This window comes from Myxocyprinus asiaticus, chromosome 50, assembly GCF_019703515.2.
Source record: "Myxocyprinus asiaticus isolate MX2 ecotype Aquarium Trade chromosome 50, UBuf_Myxa_2, whole genome shotgun sequence".
Lineage (NCBI taxonomy): Eukaryota > Metazoa > Chordata > Actinopteri > Cypriniformes > Catostomidae > Myxocyprinus > Myxocyprinus asiaticus.
This window is the reverse complement of record NC_059393.1, coordinates 11861421-11878881: the sequence shown is the minus strand read 5'-3', so window position 1 is coordinate 11878881 and position 17461 is coordinate 11861421. Positions and strand designations below refer to the sequence as shown.

The 17461-nt window shown below is 45.4% G+C and overlaps 1 protein-coding gene across 1 annotated transcript in view; it reads right to left on the bottom strand.

Moving 5' to 3' along the window:
• LOC127438632 (complement factor H-like) overlaps positions 1-16779 on the bottom strand; it is a 28833-nt gene extending 12054 nt beyond the window's left edge. Inside the window, exons 1-16 of the mRNA XM_051694334.1 lie at positions 16642-16779; positions 16261-16428; positions 16049-16154; positions 15852-15928; positions 13614-13796; positions 13300-13476; positions 12894-13088; positions 12641-12814; positions 12371-12547; positions 12042-12218; positions 11792-11956; positions 11488-11667; positions 11034-11213; positions 10682-10861; positions 8851-9045; positions 8598-8771 (exon numbers count right to left, since the gene is read on the bottom strand). Of these exons, the coding sequence (XP_051550294.1) occupies positions 8598-8771; positions 8851-9045; positions 10682-10861; positions 11034-11213; positions 11488-11667; positions 11792-11956; positions 12042-12218; positions 12371-12547; positions 12641-12814; positions 12894-13088; positions 13300-13476; positions 13614-13796; positions 15852-15928; positions 16049-16154; positions 16261-16428; positions 16642-16711 (2578 nt within the window). The 5' untranslated portion in view covers positions 16712-16779. The remainder of the gene's footprint in view (positions 1-8597; positions 8772-8850; positions 9046-10681; positions 10862-11033; positions 11214-11487; positions 11668-11791; positions 11957-12041; positions 12219-12370; positions 12548-12640; positions 12815-12893; positions 13089-13299; positions 13477-13613; positions 13797-15851; positions 15929-16048; positions 16155-16260; positions 16429-16641) is intronic.
• Between the last annotated feature and the right edge of the window lie 682 nt (positions 16780-17461).

Here is a 17461-nt window from a genome sequence, read left to right as displayed (position 1 = left end):
CCACTTCCCTTAACGGGGCAAGGGCTGCCTCTATGACCTTCATGAAGACGCGAGGGGACAAGGACAGGCTGAAAGGGAGGACCTTGTACTGATACGCCTGACCCTCGAATGCGAACTGCAGGAAGGGTCTGTGTTGAGGTAGAATCGAGACGTGAAAGTACACGTCCTTCAGGTCTACCGCCGCGAACAAATCTTGATGCCGGACACTCGCCAGAATGCGTTTTTGCATCAGCATCTTGAACGGGAGTCTGTGTAAAGCCCGGTTCAGTACTCGCAGGTCCAAGATTGGCCACAACCCACCGCCTTTTTTCGGTACGATGAAGTAGGGGCTGTAAAACCCCTTCTTCATCTTGGCCGGAGGGACAGGTTCTGTCGCACCTTTCCGTAGGAGGGTAACGTCCTCGCGCAAGGTATCAGCGTTTTCGTCCTTCACCAAGGTGAAGTAGATACCGCTGAACCTGGGCGGACGCCTGGCAAACAGAATCGCGTAGCCAAGTCGGGCGTTCTGGACCAGCCATCGTGACGGATTGGAAAGCGTAAGCCACGCATCCAAGTTCCGTGCAAGGGGGACCAAAGGGACAACGTCGTCGGACATACCAGCAGGTGAGGCCTCGCGGCGGTGCTGAGCTCGAGGTGCCACACCATGTCGTGGCCGTGCTGAGTCTAGGGACATTGAAGCACTTACCTAGCTCCTTGTGACCACCCCCAGAACAGCCTGGGACGGGGGATGAAGAGGCCTGTCCTCATAACTCGTGGAGACTGTCACATCGGGGGTGGATGTGTGCCACAGCTGGGCACGCAGGGTCAGGGAGGCCACCGCTGGAGCGCCAATCCTGCAAGGAAAAACCCATGGACAGTGGTCATGATGACGACTGTGTGACCCAGGGAAGGAGGAAACTGCTCTTTTGCTGAACTGTTGGGTACCGCAGCCACTTGGGCATGTGGCAAAATGAAATAAAAAGGTAACAAATGATTCTCCACCCGGCCCTCCACCGGATGGAGTGGTCTTAGTTCCAGCTCCAATGCAGTGGGTTTCGTCAACCCTGGGTTGCCCGTCTCAGGGGCGCTTTGATGACCTCCGTGGGTTCTTAGCGGCTGGCCGTGAGACGGGTGGTGTCTGCTTCCAGCGGTGGGCTCCACGCCAGGGCCGGGCTGAAGGGGCGGGCTGCGGCGGAGCCAGTGCAGTCACCGCAGGGGGATGCCCTTGGTGACGAGCAGATGGGGAGCGGGATCTCAAGCCACGCCGGGGCAGGATATGCCGGATAGCCTCCGTATGCTGCTTCACCATTGAAAAATGCTGGGCAAAGTCCTCGACGGTGTTGCCGAATAGGCCAGCCTGGGAGATGGGGGCAGCAAGGAACTGTGTCTTGTCGGCCTCACCCATCTCGACCAGGTTAAGTCAAAGGTGGTGCTCCTGGACCACTAATGTGGACATCGTCTGCCCGAGAGACCGCCCCGTGACCTTCGTCACTCGGAGAGCGAGGTCGGTCACCGAGCGCAGTTCCTGCATCAAATCTGGGGCGGAACTACCCTCGTGCAGTTCTTTTAGCGCCTTGGCTTTGTGGACTTGCAGGAGAGCCATGGCGTGCAGGGCAGAGGTGGCTTGTCCAGCAGTGCTGTAGGCTTGGCCATCAGGGATGACGTGAACCTACAGGGCTTGGACGGGAGCTTTGGGCGTCCGCGCCAGGTGATGGCACTCTGCGGGCATAGATGCACTGCGAGCGCCTTATCCACCAGGGGAATTGCCGTATAGCCCCTGGCCGCCCCGCCATCGAGGGTAGTGAAGGTGGGGGAACTGAGGAATCGGGACCGGGCAGTAAAAGGTGCCTCTCACGATTTTGTCAGCTCCTCGTGTACTTCCGGGAAGAAAGGCACTGGACCAGGGCGTGGCTGCTTGAGCCCAGGAACCAATCATCAAGACGCGAGGGTTCAGGGGAGAGCGGAGTGTTCCACTCTAGCCCGACACTCATGGCCGCCCGGGAAAGCATGTCCATCATCTCTGCATCAGCCTGTGACTGGGCAATCGATCCCGAAGGGGGGAGCCCAGCTGAGGCTTCTGCGTCCGACTGGACATGCCCGCTCTCCGATGCTGCGCTCGAGAGCTCACCAGCTTCGCAGGCTCAGAACAAGAGGTCGAACTCACCATGAGACGAGCCGGCGGACTCATCTGGAAGCCCGAATGGGGCAGACGAGCGTGCTGGGGAATGGGAGGTCCGTGGGGGGATACCCGGTGGGGGCGATCCCATTGGAGTACCCAAATCGCCCCCAGTGCTAGCCACGCTGGCCTCAAACCCGTAGGTAGAAGGACCGAGGCGGGGAGCCGCTGGGGTGCACGACCGCAACGTTGCCATGGTCATGTTCTCGCAGTGAGAACATGAACCATCCACGAACGCTGCCTCTTTGTGGGTCGCGCCCAGACACGAAAGACAGCGATCATGACCGTCTGAAGTTGAGTGGTAACGACCGCAACCAGGAAAAACACACAATCGGAAAGGACAAAAAAGCGGCACACATGGAACGTCTTTTTAAAGACGTGTCTTTTTAAAGATGCCTTTCCGATTGTGTGTTATTCCAGGCTGCGGTCGTTATCTCTCAACTTCGGATGATCATGATCGCTGTCTTTCGTGTCTGGGCGCGACCCACACGGAGGCAGCGTTTGTGGATGGTTCATGTTCTCATTGCGAGAACATGACCATGGCAATGTTGCGGTCGCAGCTTGCTTTCGTAAGAAGGAGCAGCTTGCTTTTCGTGAGAAGGACCGCGGCTCCCCACATCGGTCCTTCTACCTATGGGTATGAGGCCAGCGCGACTAGCACTGGGGGTGATTTGGGGACCCCAATGGGATCACCTCTGCCGGGTATCCCCCCATGGACCTCCCATTCCCCTACATGCTCGTCTGCCCCAGTCGGTCTTCCGGATGAGTTCGCCGGCTTCTTGTTTGGAGCCCGCGAAGATGATGAGCTCTCGAGCGCAGCATCGGAGAGCGGGCTTGTCCAGTCGGACGCAGAAGCCTCAGCTGGGCTTCCATCCTCGGGGATGGTTGCCCAGTCACAGGCTGATGCCGAAATGACAGACATGTTTTCCCGGGCGGCCGCGAGCTTCGGGTTAGAGTGGAACCCTCCGCTCTCCCCTGAACCCTCGCGGCTTGATGATTGGTTCCTGGGCTCGTGGCGCTGCTCAAAGCTGCCATGCCCTGCTCCAGTGCCATTCTTCCCGGAAGTGCACGAAGAGCTGACGAAATCGTGGCAGGCACCTTTTACTGCCCGGCCCCAATTACGCAGTTCCCCCACTAGCACTACCCTCGATGGCGGGGCGGCCAGGGGCTATACGGTGATTCCCCCGGTGGATAAGGCACTCGTGGTGCACCTATGCCCGCAGATCACCGTCACCTGGCGCGCACGCCCTAAGCTCCCATCGTCACCGTCATGTCGTCCCTGACGGCTAAAGCCTACAGTGCTGCTGGACAAGCCACCTCTGCCCTGCACGCCATGGCTCTCCTGCAGGTCCACCAAGCCAAGGTGTTGAAAAAAGCTGCACGAGGGTAGTTCCGCCCCAGATTTGATGCAGGAACTGTGCTCAGCGACCGAAGGTCACGGCGCGGTCTCTCGGGCGGACAATGGCCACATTAATGGTCCAGGAGCACCACCTTTGGCTCAACCTGGTCGAGATGGGTGAGGCCGACAAGACACGGTTTCTTGCTGCCCCCATTTCCCAGGCAGGCCTATTCGGCGACACCATCGAGGACTTTGCCCAGCAGTTCTTGGCGGTGAAGCAGCAGATGGAAGCGATCCAGCACATCCTTCCCCGGCACGACTCAAGATCCCGCACCCCGTCTGCTCATCGCCAAGAGTGTCCCCCTGCGGTGACTGCACCGGCTCCGCTGCAGCCTGCCCCTTCGGCCCGGCCCCAGCTGGAGACCACCGCAGGAAGCAGATGCCACCCATCTCACAGTCGGCGCCTAAGAACCCACGGAGGTCATCAAAGTGCCCCTGAGACGAGCGACCCAAGGACGAAGGAACCCACTCTCCTGGAGCTGGTAAGAAGACCACTCCATCCCCCGGTGGAGGGCCGGGTAGAAAATCTTTTGTTGCCTTTTTGTTTGATTTCACCACATGCCCAAGTGGCTGCGGTTCCCAACAGTTCAGCAAAAGAGCAGCTTCCTTCCTCCCTGGGTCACATACCCGGTGTGCATGGTCATCATAACGACTACCGTCCACAGGTTTTTTCTTGCAGGATTGGCACTCCAGCGGTGGTCTTTCTGCCCCTGAGCGCCCAGCTGTGGCATACAGCCACCCCCAATGTGGCAGTCTCCACAGGTTATGAGAACAGGCCTCTTCCTCCCCCATCCCAGGCTGTTCCAGGGGTGGTCACAAGGAGCCAGGTAAGTGCTTCGATATCCCTAGACTTAGCATGGCCACGACATGGTGTGGCACCTCGAGCTCCACCCTACCGCGAGGCCCCACCTGCCGGTACATCCGACAACGTTGTCCCCTTTGGTCCCCCTTGTGCGGAACTTGCACGCGTGGCTTGCGCTTTCCAATCCGTCACGATGGCTGATCCGGACTGTCCAACTTGGTTACGTGATTCAGTTTGCCAGGCGCCCTCCCAGGTTCAGCAGTATTCACTTCACCTTGGTCAAGAACGAAAATGCTGCTACCTTGCACGCAGAGATCACTGCCCTCCTATGGAGGGGCACGATACAACCTGTCCCTCCAGCCGAGATGAAGAAGGGGTTTTACAGCACCTACTTCATCATATTGAAAAAAGGTGGTGGGTTGCGGCCAACCTTCGACCTGCGAGTACTGAACTGGGCCTTACACAGACTCCCATTCAAGATGCTGATGCAAAAACGCATTCTGGTGAGTGTCCGGCATCAAGATTGGTTCGCGGTGGTAGACCTGAAGGACGCGTACTTCCACATCTCAATCCTTCCTTGACACAGACCCTTCCTGTGGTTTGCATTCGAGGGTCAGGCGTATCAGTACAAAGTCCTCCCTTTTGGCCTGTCCCTGTCTTCTCGCATCTTCAAGAAGGTCGCAGAGGCTGCCCTTGCCCCATTAAGGGAGGTTGGCATTCGCATTCTCAACTATCTCGACCACTGGCTAATCCTAGCTCACTCTCGAGACATGTTGTGTGCACACAGGGACTTGGTGCTCTCACACCTCAGCCGACTAGGGCTTCGGGTCAACTGGGAAAAGAGCAAGCTCCTCCTGGTTCAGAGCATCTCTTTTCTTGGTTTGGAACTGGACTCAGTCTCTTTGACGGCGCTCCTTACGAACGAGTGTGCCCAGTCAGTGCTGGCCTGTTTGAAGGTGTTCAAACAGAAAACAGCAGTCCCACTGAAAATTTTTCAGAGGCTCCTGGGGCATATGGCGTCCTCGGTGGTAGCCACCCCGCTCGGGTTGATGCATATGAGACCGCTTCAGCACTGGCTCCAGACTTGAGTCCTGAGATGGGCATGGTGCCACAGGACACATCGCGTGGTCATCATGTGGTCTGTCACCGTCTTTTCAACCGTTGGACCGACCTCTCATTTCTTCGGGCAGGTGTTCCTCTAGAACTGGTCTCCAGGTGCATCGCGGTCATGACAGACGCCTCCAAAACGGGCTAGGGCACTGTTTGCAACAGGTACGCAGCCGCCGGCCTGTGGACGGGCCCGCGACTGCATTGGCACATCAACTGCCTCGAGTTGTTGGCAATTCTGCTCACCCTGCAGAGGTTTTGGCCATTGATTCAGGGCAAGCACGTGTTAGTTTGGACAGACAACACGGCAGTTGTAGCATATGTCAACCGCCAAGGCGGTCTGCGCTCTCGTTGTATGTCACAACTCGCCCGCCGTCTCCTCCTCTGGAGTCAGCAGCACTCCAAGTTGCTGCGAGCCACTCACATCCTGGGCAACCTCAACACTACAGCTGTCACAGCAGGTTACCCTCAGGGGAGAGTGGAGACTCCACCCTCAGGTGGTCCAGCTGATTTGGAGTCGATTCTGACGGGCACAGGTGAACCTGTTCGCCTCCCAAGAATCCTCCCACTGCCTGCTCTGGTACACCCTCACCGAGGCTCCCCTCGGCATAGATGCGCTGGCACACAGCTGGCCCCCTGGCCTACATAAATACGTTTTTCCCCCAGTGAGCCTACTTGCACAGACCCTGTGCAAGGTCAGGGAGGACGAGGAGCAGGTCGTCCTGGTAGCACCCTTCTTCCCACCCAGACGTGGTTCACGGACCTCAACCCTGGAGAATTCCCCTGAGGAAGGACCTTCTTTCTCAGGGAAGGGGCACCCTCTGGCACACACGACCAGACCTCTGGAATCTCCATGTCTGGCCCCGGATGGGATGAGGAAAACCTAAGCGGTCTACCACCTGCTGTGGTAGACACGATCACTCAGGCTAGGGCCCCCTCTACGAGGCACCTGTATCCCTTTAAGTGGCATCTGTTCTCTAAGTGGTGCTCTTCCCGATGGGAAGACCCCCAGAGATGCGCAGTCGGATCAGTGCTTTCCTTCCTGCAGGTAAGGTTGGAAGGGAGGCTGTCACCTTCCACCTTGAAGGTGTACGTTGCCGCCATAGCAGCACACCACGACGCAGTCGACGGTAAGTCCTTAGGGAAGCACGACCTGATCATCAGGTTCCTAAGTGGTGCCAGGAGGCTGAATCCCTCCAGACCGCGCCTCGTTCCCTCATGGGACATATCTGTAGTTCTTCAGGGTCTACAGAGAGCCTCCTTTGAGCCTTTTAAGTCAGCCGAGCTTAAGGCACTCTCCTTGAAGACTGCCCTCCTGACTGCGCTCACTTCCATCAAGAGGGTAGGAGACCTGCAAGCATTCTCTGTCAGCGAAACGTGCCTGGAGTTTGGTCTGGGTTACTCGCATGTGATCCTGAGACCCCAACTGGGCTATGTGCCCAAGGTTCCCACGACTCCTTTTAGGGACCAGGTGGTGAACCTGCAAGTGCTGCCCCAGGAGGAGGCAGACCCAGCCCTGTCGTTGCTGTGTCCAGTGCGCGCTTTACGCATCTATTTGGATCGCATGCAAAGTGGATCTCTGAGCAGCTCTTTGTCTGCTTTGGTGCACAGCAGAAAGGAAGCGCTGTCTCCAAGCAGAGGCATATCTTGCTCAGGACATGCTGCCCCCGGTAGGGCTACGAGCCCATTCTACCAGGGGTGTAGTGGCTCCTGGGCCCTGGCCAGGGGTGCCTCTCCAACAGACATTTGCAGAGCAGCAGGCTGGGCAACACCCAACACCTTTGCAAGGTTCTACAACCTCTGGGTGGAACCGGTTTCGTCCCAGGTAGTGGCACGCAATACAAGCGGATAAGCCCGGGATAGCCGGCCGGGTGTATCGCTTGCACATAGCGTCTTCCATCTCCTTTTGAGCTGAAGACGTGCGCCATTAATTCCCAGTAGCTTTGTTCCCTGGTTGACTTCCTCCGAGCCCTGTGGCAGTCGAGTTTTCGGAGAGACTCGCTGCTGGCCCAGTACACGTGCTAACTAAGAGTCCTGTTCTGGGGTAGGTGCTCCGCATGTGGTGGTTCCCTGTAAGGCTAACCCCATGCGATATATATCTTCCACTAATTCATTTCCCTGTTGGCAAACTGCATCTTCCATGGGCAGAGCCCCTCTGCCCCAGTCTCCATGTTTGTAGTAACTCCTCCCCCATTGGGTAGGATCTACCTTGAAGATTCTCCACATGGTTGGAAAGACCATGTGACGTATTCTTCCACTTAAATATCCCCCCTCTCTTTGGGCGAGGTGTGGTCTCCACGGTGTCTTCCCCTTGGGAGGGACACTCCCCGACTAGACCTGGCGGCCCAGTCGGATAATCCCCCTTCTTTTTTAGGGAGTGGAAAAAAGAGAAGGGGAAAAGAGGCCACGACTGGGTTAAGCCTGTCTCTATCTTTTGGGTAGTCGACTTGTCCCCAAAGGGCCGTTCGACACTCTTAACTATGTTGAGGGAGGTTACGTGTTGACCTGGTTTGCTGGCTATAAGGCACACAGTAGTCTGCCCACCACACACTGCCAATTCACGTAACACAGTTCAGCCAGTTGTGGCGTTTCGTATAGGGACCCCTAGTGTCACTACATCGACACAACATCGAGTGAGTGACAGATAGGGAACATCGTGGTTACTTGTGTAACCTCCGTTCCCTGATGGAGGGAACGAGACGTTGTGTCCCTTCTGCCACAATGCTGAACTACATGCTGAAATGGCCGGACCTTATATCGGCTCCTCAGCATAAAACCTGAATGAGTGGTTGCATACCAGCTCCTTTTATACCGTATGTCTGGGGGAGTGGCATGCAAATACCACTCGCCAATTTTCATTGGCCTTTTATCAAAGACCAGAGGTGTTTAGGGCTCCCAAGAGTGACCCCTAGTGTCACTACATCGACACAACGTCTCGTTCCCTCCATCAGGGACTGCAGGTTACACAAGTAACCATGACGTTTTCTTTCTGATCTCCCACAATTTCCACATTTGGTAGTTTTGGTGCTTCACACTTAATTTCTGGAAAACATTTCTTCATACTAAATAATCACAGAATTCATGTTAATGATGCATCAATACCACAGATTGTGACTCTTCATAGAAGAACATACCAGCACACAGTGGATCTGGTTTCCAGCCGTCTCGTGTACATGTGGCCACCTGTCCCATTTTACGAAATCCATGCTTACAAGTGTAAGATATTTTTGCATCCAATTTCAAGTCTGCACTAAATGTATTGTAAAATCTAGCAACATGCTTGTCACGTGGAACTTCACATTTAATATCTGAAACAAGATTCACATTTTATGATTAATATGCGATGAGTTCAGCATCAAGTCAAGAAGTGTTTCTCTACAAACTTACCCACACAAGTAGGCTCGTAATCCCATTGCCCGTCATCTTGGCATGTAATTGATTTTGTGGTTTCTTTTGTGCCAATGAACCAGTGTCTTTCAGAACAGGTAATTTCCACAATTTCTCCAACTCTGAAATTTGTTTTTCCTTCTGGTTCGATTGTTTCTATTCCATATCTGCTTGCCTTAATCTGACAAGTTATTTCTGTTCAAAACAAAATGAAAAGTTAAGCCGACGTCAAACATAAAAACATATTGTGAAACTGGGACTGAATAGTGTGGGACAAAAAATTCTGACATATTATACATGTAGTACCTAAACTACCTAAACAAATAAAAGTATTTTACCTAAACAAATAAAAGTAACAGAGAAATGTTCGTCCTTTTTGAGCACTGTTTTACATTTTCTACATAAACTCGTTCATGCTGAATTTAAACATTCATCTTTAATTTTAATATACTGTATATATATACCAAAAGGGATGAATAGGGACATTTTACACAGCACACATTCTTGCAACCATCTGCACTATTTTTAATTGTTCTTTTGTGTACACACACTCTAGATGGACGTCTTTGGCTGCTGGCTTCTGTGTTGCCCTAATAGTGCCGCATTTAAGACACAGTGTCAAGTTAAAACTAGTTTTTAAAACTAGACTCGGCTGAAAGTGAACTGTGCCACATCCTGTGAAAACAGATATAAATGAAGTGAGATGTCACTGCTGTGAAGACCAGCGTCTCTGCCTTGACCTCTGTTGAATCATCCAACAACAGGAAGAGTGGCTGAAGTTATATGCTGCAGGCTTAACAAAGAAACTGTTATTGAAAGATGGGGATGTTAAGATTTTTTTGAACCCAGCAACAAACCTAAGTAACCAGTTTAATTTATAAATGTTTCATCTCTTGATGGTGTTTGATATTAATGGTTTATGGTGCAGCTGGGCTTGATATAAAAGTGTGATTCACTCAGATACAATGCGTTTCGGTGACTTTGTTGTTTTGGTTATTTCATGTCGGATGTGTCTTACGTGTAAACTATGAAATATAATTATTGAGGTTGTGGAGCTGGTTCATTCTCTTCTGATTTCAAACAAAATATGGCTGTATTTGAGGGGTTGCACTGGTTAACATTTGGAGTTTATAGATGCTTATTTGTTACACCGAGATGCTAGCCAATCATAACAGTGGGGGTTTACCTTGAAGTCTTAAAAGAGAAGCAACACCAAAACCAACTGTTTCAAACAGAGGGCCAGAGACAGGGTGGAAAATTATCATGTATTACTAAATTAGTATTTTAAACCTTTTCTAACATTATAAGTGGACCTCAGAGAAAATATATATAAAAAAAGAAAAAACAGTTATGTCATGACTCCTTTAAATCTCCCTCTATCAATTTAACACTCATTCACTCAATTATTCACTCATTCTCACGTGTCTCATTCATGCGCGATGCACAAGCTTAAATTAGGGTGCATCAGTACAGACTTCTTAAAATGAGTGTCAAAGATTTTAAAGTGAACTGCAGCAGATTATGAAAAGCAAACAAGAAGAATGGTGTGGCATAAAACACACAAGAAATGGTGGCATCTCACATATAAGAGCATTACTGTATATATATTTCTTTCAAATGGTAAGTAAACATTATGACATTTTCAGAGATGTCATGTGTTGGTCTAAAATGTTGGGGTGACACTTGTCTAATTTTTCATATACTGTATTATTATTATTATTTTAAATATGTTTAATATATCATTATATATTGATGCTGAATCATCTTGGATCCAACCACTTTTTGCCCAATGGCTAAGCAAATGTGATTGTAAGATTTTAAGGGGACTCACTTGTGCAGACAAACGTTCCATGCCATTTTTCATTTTTACACGTCCAAGTTCCTTCAGGAATTTCATCATACGGATGATTGCATTTGTATGTCACATTTTCTAAGTTGTTGTACACATTTTTCTCATTTAACAGTGTCACAAACTCCATGTACTCTGTTGGTTTGGAGCACTGAGATTTTTCTAAAGGAACAATGTAAAATTCAATACAAGTTTAATGTATACTGAAAAATATCTATTTGCAGATGATAGTATTTCAATAAAATATAATAAACTGGCTGTACAATATGTATACATGCCCAACATTTCCTTAACATAAACATAGACAAAGACAGTAGTTTAAATTTTCACTCACTATTACATTCCGGGTAAATCCAGGTTTGTGCATCACACTTAGCAGTGGTCTCTTCCTTAGACTCAAACCCCTCAACACACTCATAGCGCACTGTATCTCCATGTGGATATTTTTTCTCTCCTTGGTTTTTATCTACCAGTGTGGCATTGTTTACTTTCTGAAGAGGTTCTGAACAGAAAACTGAAAAAAAAAAAAAAAAAAAAAAAACAGAGTATCATCATTCATACAAAAAAGGGTTGTATAAATTTGTAACAATATATTTTAATAATAAAATATAATAAAAATGTAATCAGTTTTATATAACTTCAGATAGTATTTATAAAATATGGAGCAAAATCTATATAAAGACGCTGTAAATGTAAACATTCCCTCTTGTTGTTTCTTATAATGCTGTATAATGGCATTTCTAAAAAAGTTCATTAAAACATAGGTATCCAAACTGACTAAAACTCACTTTCACATGCAGGTACTTTTTCCCAAGTCTCATTGTGGCAGAAAACTTTTCTATCCCCGCTCATCGTGTATGAGTTTCGACATTTGTATATTACATAAGAGCCTTCAGGATAAAATTCTTGAGGTTTAGAGATTACGACAGCATTTTCCACCTTTGGAGGGATGTCACAACGCACATCCACTGGAATAAAAAGCCATATAGGACAAATCAGAAACTGCAAGAAGACAGGATTTAAAGTAAATCATGCTAACATTGTTTTCTGTCACTTATATATATATATGTATTAAGAGTTTGAGAGGCTCACCCTCACAGATTGGTGTCTCCCATGTACCATTGACACATTTTATTGGGCTATTTGTTGATTTGAATCCTGGATCACATTCCAGTTCTGCAAATTCTCCATCATGATTTTTTGTTTGTTTCACTTTTCCATTATTGACTTTGGGAAAAGCACCACATTCTTCCTCCCCTGTAAAAAGAGACCACAAGAAACACATTTCAGTAAACTAGTAGTTTATCTTATAACTGAGACTAACAATTACAAACACACTCACTGATACACCATGGCTCAACAGACCAAGATCCCTCGTTGCATGTCACTGATTCCCACCAGGACCCACTGAATGGTTTATAACCTGTACTGCATGAGTAAAATATCTCTTCCTCATTTGGGGAGGCTCTGTTTATAAACCCATTTTCCAAGGATGGAGTAGGGCAAAATCCTTTTTTTTCTGTGTAAAGAACATAAAAAACTGTATCAACACAAAGTAATTTAATTTAATTGGTTTCTGAGTTATCAATGGGCAGATTTATAACTATTTGTTTGGATAATGACATTAAATGGAATTTAAGGCTCTTGCATTGTCAACAAACTGTGACTTGCCGGTGCAGTGCTGAATGCCTGTCCATTGGCCCTGAGAATTACAGGTGATTGGTACACCCTTCTCTGGTTCAAATCCAGGAAGACAATTATACACTATTCTTGAAGTGACTTTGTAGTTTTCTTTCTGATCTCCCACAATTTCTGCATTTGGTATTTTTGGTGCTTCACACATAATTTCTGGAAAACATTTCTTCATACTAAATAATCACAGAATAAATGTTAAATGATGCATCAATACCACGGATTGTGACTCTTCATAGAAGAACATACCAACACACAGTGTATCTGGTTTCCAGCCGTCTCGTGTACATGTGACCACCTGTCCCGTATTACGAAATCCATGCTTACAAGCGTAAGTTATTTTTGCATCCAATTTCAAGTCTGCACTATAGTAATAGTAAAATCTAGCAACATGCTTGTCACGTGGAACTTCACATTTAATATCTGAAACAAGATTAACATTTTTTGAGTAATATGCAATGAGTTCAGCATCAAGTCAAGAAGTGTTTCTCTACAAACTTACCCACACAAGTAGGCTCGTATTCCCATTGCCCGTCATCTTGGCATGTAATTGATTTTGTGGTTTCTTTTGTGCCAATGAACCAGTGTCTTTCAGAACAGGTAATTTCCACAATTTCTCCAACTCTGAAATTTGTTTTTCCTTCTGGTTCGATTGTTTCTATTCCATATCTGCTTGCCTTAATCTGACAAGTTATTTCTGTTCAAAACAAAATGAAATGTTAAGCCGACGTCAAACATAAAAACATATTGTGAAACTGGGACTGAATAGTGTGGGACAAAGAATTCCGACATATAATACATGTAGACATTATGACACTACTGACTTCTTGGCTATATGGACAGATGGACTATTTCTTTTTATATAAGAATTTCCAATATTAATTCTGTGCATTAATTCTGTGCATTACCTTCACACTCTGGGTTCAGACTCCAGCCATATTTAGTGCATTTTGGGCTTCCCTCTCTGGACTTGTATCCTCTATCACATCTGTATTTCAATGTTTCATCTTTCTTGTATTCTTTCTGGTACTCTTTTGGCGAGGAAATACTCCCGTGTGGTATTTTAGGTGCTGGGCATGTTATCTCTTCATGAAACGCAAGGGAAAAGTTAATCAATCATTAATGTGGTGGTTTGACATAAGCACACAAGTCTGTAATCATTGGGTAAAAATAATGTCAAGTAGAAGATCAATTGTCAAGTAGAAGATCAATGGAAATTAACCTATGCAATTTGGAACAGAGTCACTCCAAGCACCATTCTCCTTGCAATGAATGTCCCTACTTCCATCTAACTTTTTGTCAGGAGATACACACTCAAAGTGAATGACATCACCATAACTTCCCTCCTCTGTGTTGCCTGATGCAGTCACATCCCCTTCTGTGTGAATCGCACCACACTTCACCACTAGGAGATAAATAAACTCATTTAGTCATGATTCCCTTGTATAGCTCTAAGACCTGTTTCACACATACTGCGCTTGTGATGCGTTAGCAGCGTGTATTCATTTTGGCACCCATATGAACAGGTGACTAAGCCTATTTTTTGTACGACACATGCAGTACTCAGCAGAAAATATGTTGAAAACACATTTTAAACCAATTTGTCGAAGCAATCTTTTGTAATAGAGGGGCTTTTATGAAACAACATAAAACAATGGAGCAAACTTCTCTCCCATTGTTTGGAGTAAGTGTAAGTTCCACATTTAATGTCAGGCATACAAACACCTTTTGTATTTTAAATCTGACATAATCCAGATGAATTATGCAAATTTATAATGTAAACTTTGAAGGTTGAGTTCTGTTTTATGTTAATTAATTACCATTTGATGTAAATGTGGTTCTCCTCATGTAAATTAGATTTTATGACCATCAAGGCTGAAGTAGTTCTCAGTGGCCCACTCACACTAGCTGTATTATAATTTTTAGTCATAAAACAACAACAACAACTACAACAAAAACTTAAATGGTAACTGTAATTTCTGTACATAGCCACAGCTCTGTTATGCAGCAAAAATGCTGTCAGATTGAAAGCTATATGCACGCATGCCATGACAGTCACTCAATTCTCACAGATGCATATGTGCGAAACAGGCCTAATTTCTGGAGCATTAGTTCTAAAATAAGAACTTTGAAAATCAGTTAAAGGTGCACTAAGTACATTTTTCCTCAAAGATTTACTCCTAAATAAAAGAATGACATTTTGAAATGTAAAAATGTGTATGTATATGTATAAAATCTAGGGCTGTCAATTGGTTAAAATGATTAATTGAATTAACTAAAGCACATGCTATGGTGATTAATTCATTGATCACAATAAATTGCATATTGCAAATATTTGCTGAGAAAGTCCCTCAAAGAACAACAATTAAATATATATGATCAAATAATTATAAATAGCTATATTTAAATAATTATTAATTTAATATATATATTGTACAAATAATAATTAAGATAAATAAAATGCAGATGAGTAAAGCATTGCTAACACAAAAAGTAGCAATATATTTACAGTATTTCCATATTATTGAACATAAGCTAATCATTGGCCAACAGTCCACAGCAACTCATTTTGCAATTTAATTTGTCAATCAATCCGAGATTTATTATAAGGACTTTGTGTTAATGTACACGAGTCAGACGAATAATTTTAGAGTGCTTTAGCTGTGTTGCATCATAAACACAGCATTTTTAGGTCACTGTGTCAGTTTAAACAGTTTGAAACTTAGAAAAACACATCTCGAGATCCCTGCATTCGGAATTGCACTCGGTCCAGCTGTGTTTGAATGCGAGAATGCATCCTCATCTTGTGATGTCGCTAGTGTCAAGCCTGAGAGTGGTTTGTTGTTTGTACAGCTGCGCGTTGCCTATACAGCTGAAGTTTTTCAAGCTTGAATTGCTCTGATGGTATTAATATTCCTTACAGTATAACGATCCAGGGACATGATTAATTTAATTAATTTGTTTAACACGTTAGTTCTAAATTTAATTAACTGCACTGAATTAATGCGTTAAATCAGTCGAATAGTACTCGCATAATCTCAGTAACCGCCCTGTTATTGGACACTTTCAATTATGGATGAAATTAATCATGGCTGACTGTGAATTTCTACAATAGCATCATAATTAAAACCAATTGTGTTTGATTAACACTTTAAGCTCTAAAGGTGTTTTTAATGAATTCCTGTTTCAGTGGAATGCCAAAAATTAAACGCTTTAACACTACACTGCATTATAACTGCATTATAAAATGATAACTCTTCTGCATCCACACCCCTAGATGTCAGTGTGAGTCCAAAATGACTAAATAAATAAATAACTATTTAATTGTGAAAAGCTTGAGACATACTGATTTAGCAGTGGTAAGTTTTGGGAAGGGTAAGGGGACAGAGACAGTGAGAGAGACAGAGAGACACAGAGAGAGATCAAATGACAATAAACAAACAGCGATTTTCAAGCCTACCCTCACAGACAGGGATAGCATTATCCCACCCTTGGCTTCTGCAGTTACGCCGAGTTATTCTGCTTGCCATTTCATACCTGTGAACAAAAAGTAGGTCTCCTTTTTGAAGTGCAAGGTGTGTCAAACCTTACCAGAGAACAGAACAAACCTTTCAGAACTAGAAACAAACAAACAAAAAGTACGCAATCCACATTTACCCTGTCTTGCAAGTATACTCCACTGTTGCTCCAAAAACAAACTCTGTTCCATCTACAAGCTTAAAATCACCATTTGGTGCATCCCCTGGGTGACCACATTTTTTCTCTGCAGACATCAAACAAGTTTTATTCTTCCTGATGAAATGTTATTTCAAGAAATTTGGAGTTAATAGCCAAAAATGGTGTGATCATCATTTTGACAATTCTCTTACTTTTGCAGCTTCGTGCAATGTTTTTCTCCCAATTTCCATTGACACACTTCAATCTGTACATGCCGGTAAAGCCTGGTTGGCAGTTAATTTTCACCATTTCATTATTAGCGTAGGAATCTTTCTCCACTTGTTCTATGTTTTCATATTTAATGTCCTTTCCAAGACATTCTGAAAAGTACAAACAATGAATGCATGAAGACATAAATGTTAAATGGGCTAAAGAACATCCTTAAATAGTCAACACTCTCTGAAACTGAACAAGATTTTTAAATGTTAAATTTAAAGTCAATGAAATCTGAATGTGAAGGGCAATATTAAAATTAGTAACATAAACAAATGAAGAAAAGAAAGAGGAAGATTTGCCATGGGGTGTAAGCTTACCTTGAGCTTGCACATATGTAAAGGAAAAAACCAAACAGGCAAAGCCGAGGATTTTTACAGAAACTCTCATTTTTGAGAGTGTAAGCTCACTTCACAAATGATTGTAGCTTTTTTAATCTTTGTCTCTGAAATTCTACCCTGCTTGGGGATCAACAAGTTAATCATTTACCAAAGTCAAAAAGAGGTTTCATCAGACCTCACTGAACAAAATAGAAAAAGAAAAGAATTCTTATCCAATGCTGCAAGTCACATTTGACATTTATAGACAATGTATATATAGTGTACACAGGGTTGGGAGGGTTACTTTTGAAATGTATTCCACTACAGATTACAAAATACATTATGTAAAATGTCATTTGTAATGTATTCCATTAGATTACTCATGGTCAGTAATGTATTCTAAATACTTTGGATTACTTCTTCAGCACTGGTAGATTTTTTCACTTGTTTTGACTATAAAAACTCTGCCAGTACAGTAAGACAAAATACACGTTAAAAATACATTCTCTGAAAAACCTAAATATCTTATGCAGTGTTGTTTCTAAAACAAGATAAATCAAACTGATCTTGTTTTAAGGATTTTTAGATATTTTTACAAGAAAACAATAAAAAAATATTATCAAGAATATGACTTTTGCCCTAATATCAAAGGTCTTACTAGAAAAAAGAAATTATGATCCAACGTGAATTTTCTTGATAAAAAAACATGATTGTGCCTGGTAACCTGCATGTAAAATTGCTAGAAATAGCATTTTAGCTTAGCGTAAAGCTGACAATTTACACAAGGATTATTTCTATTTCTTCTGCTCAAAACTTACTT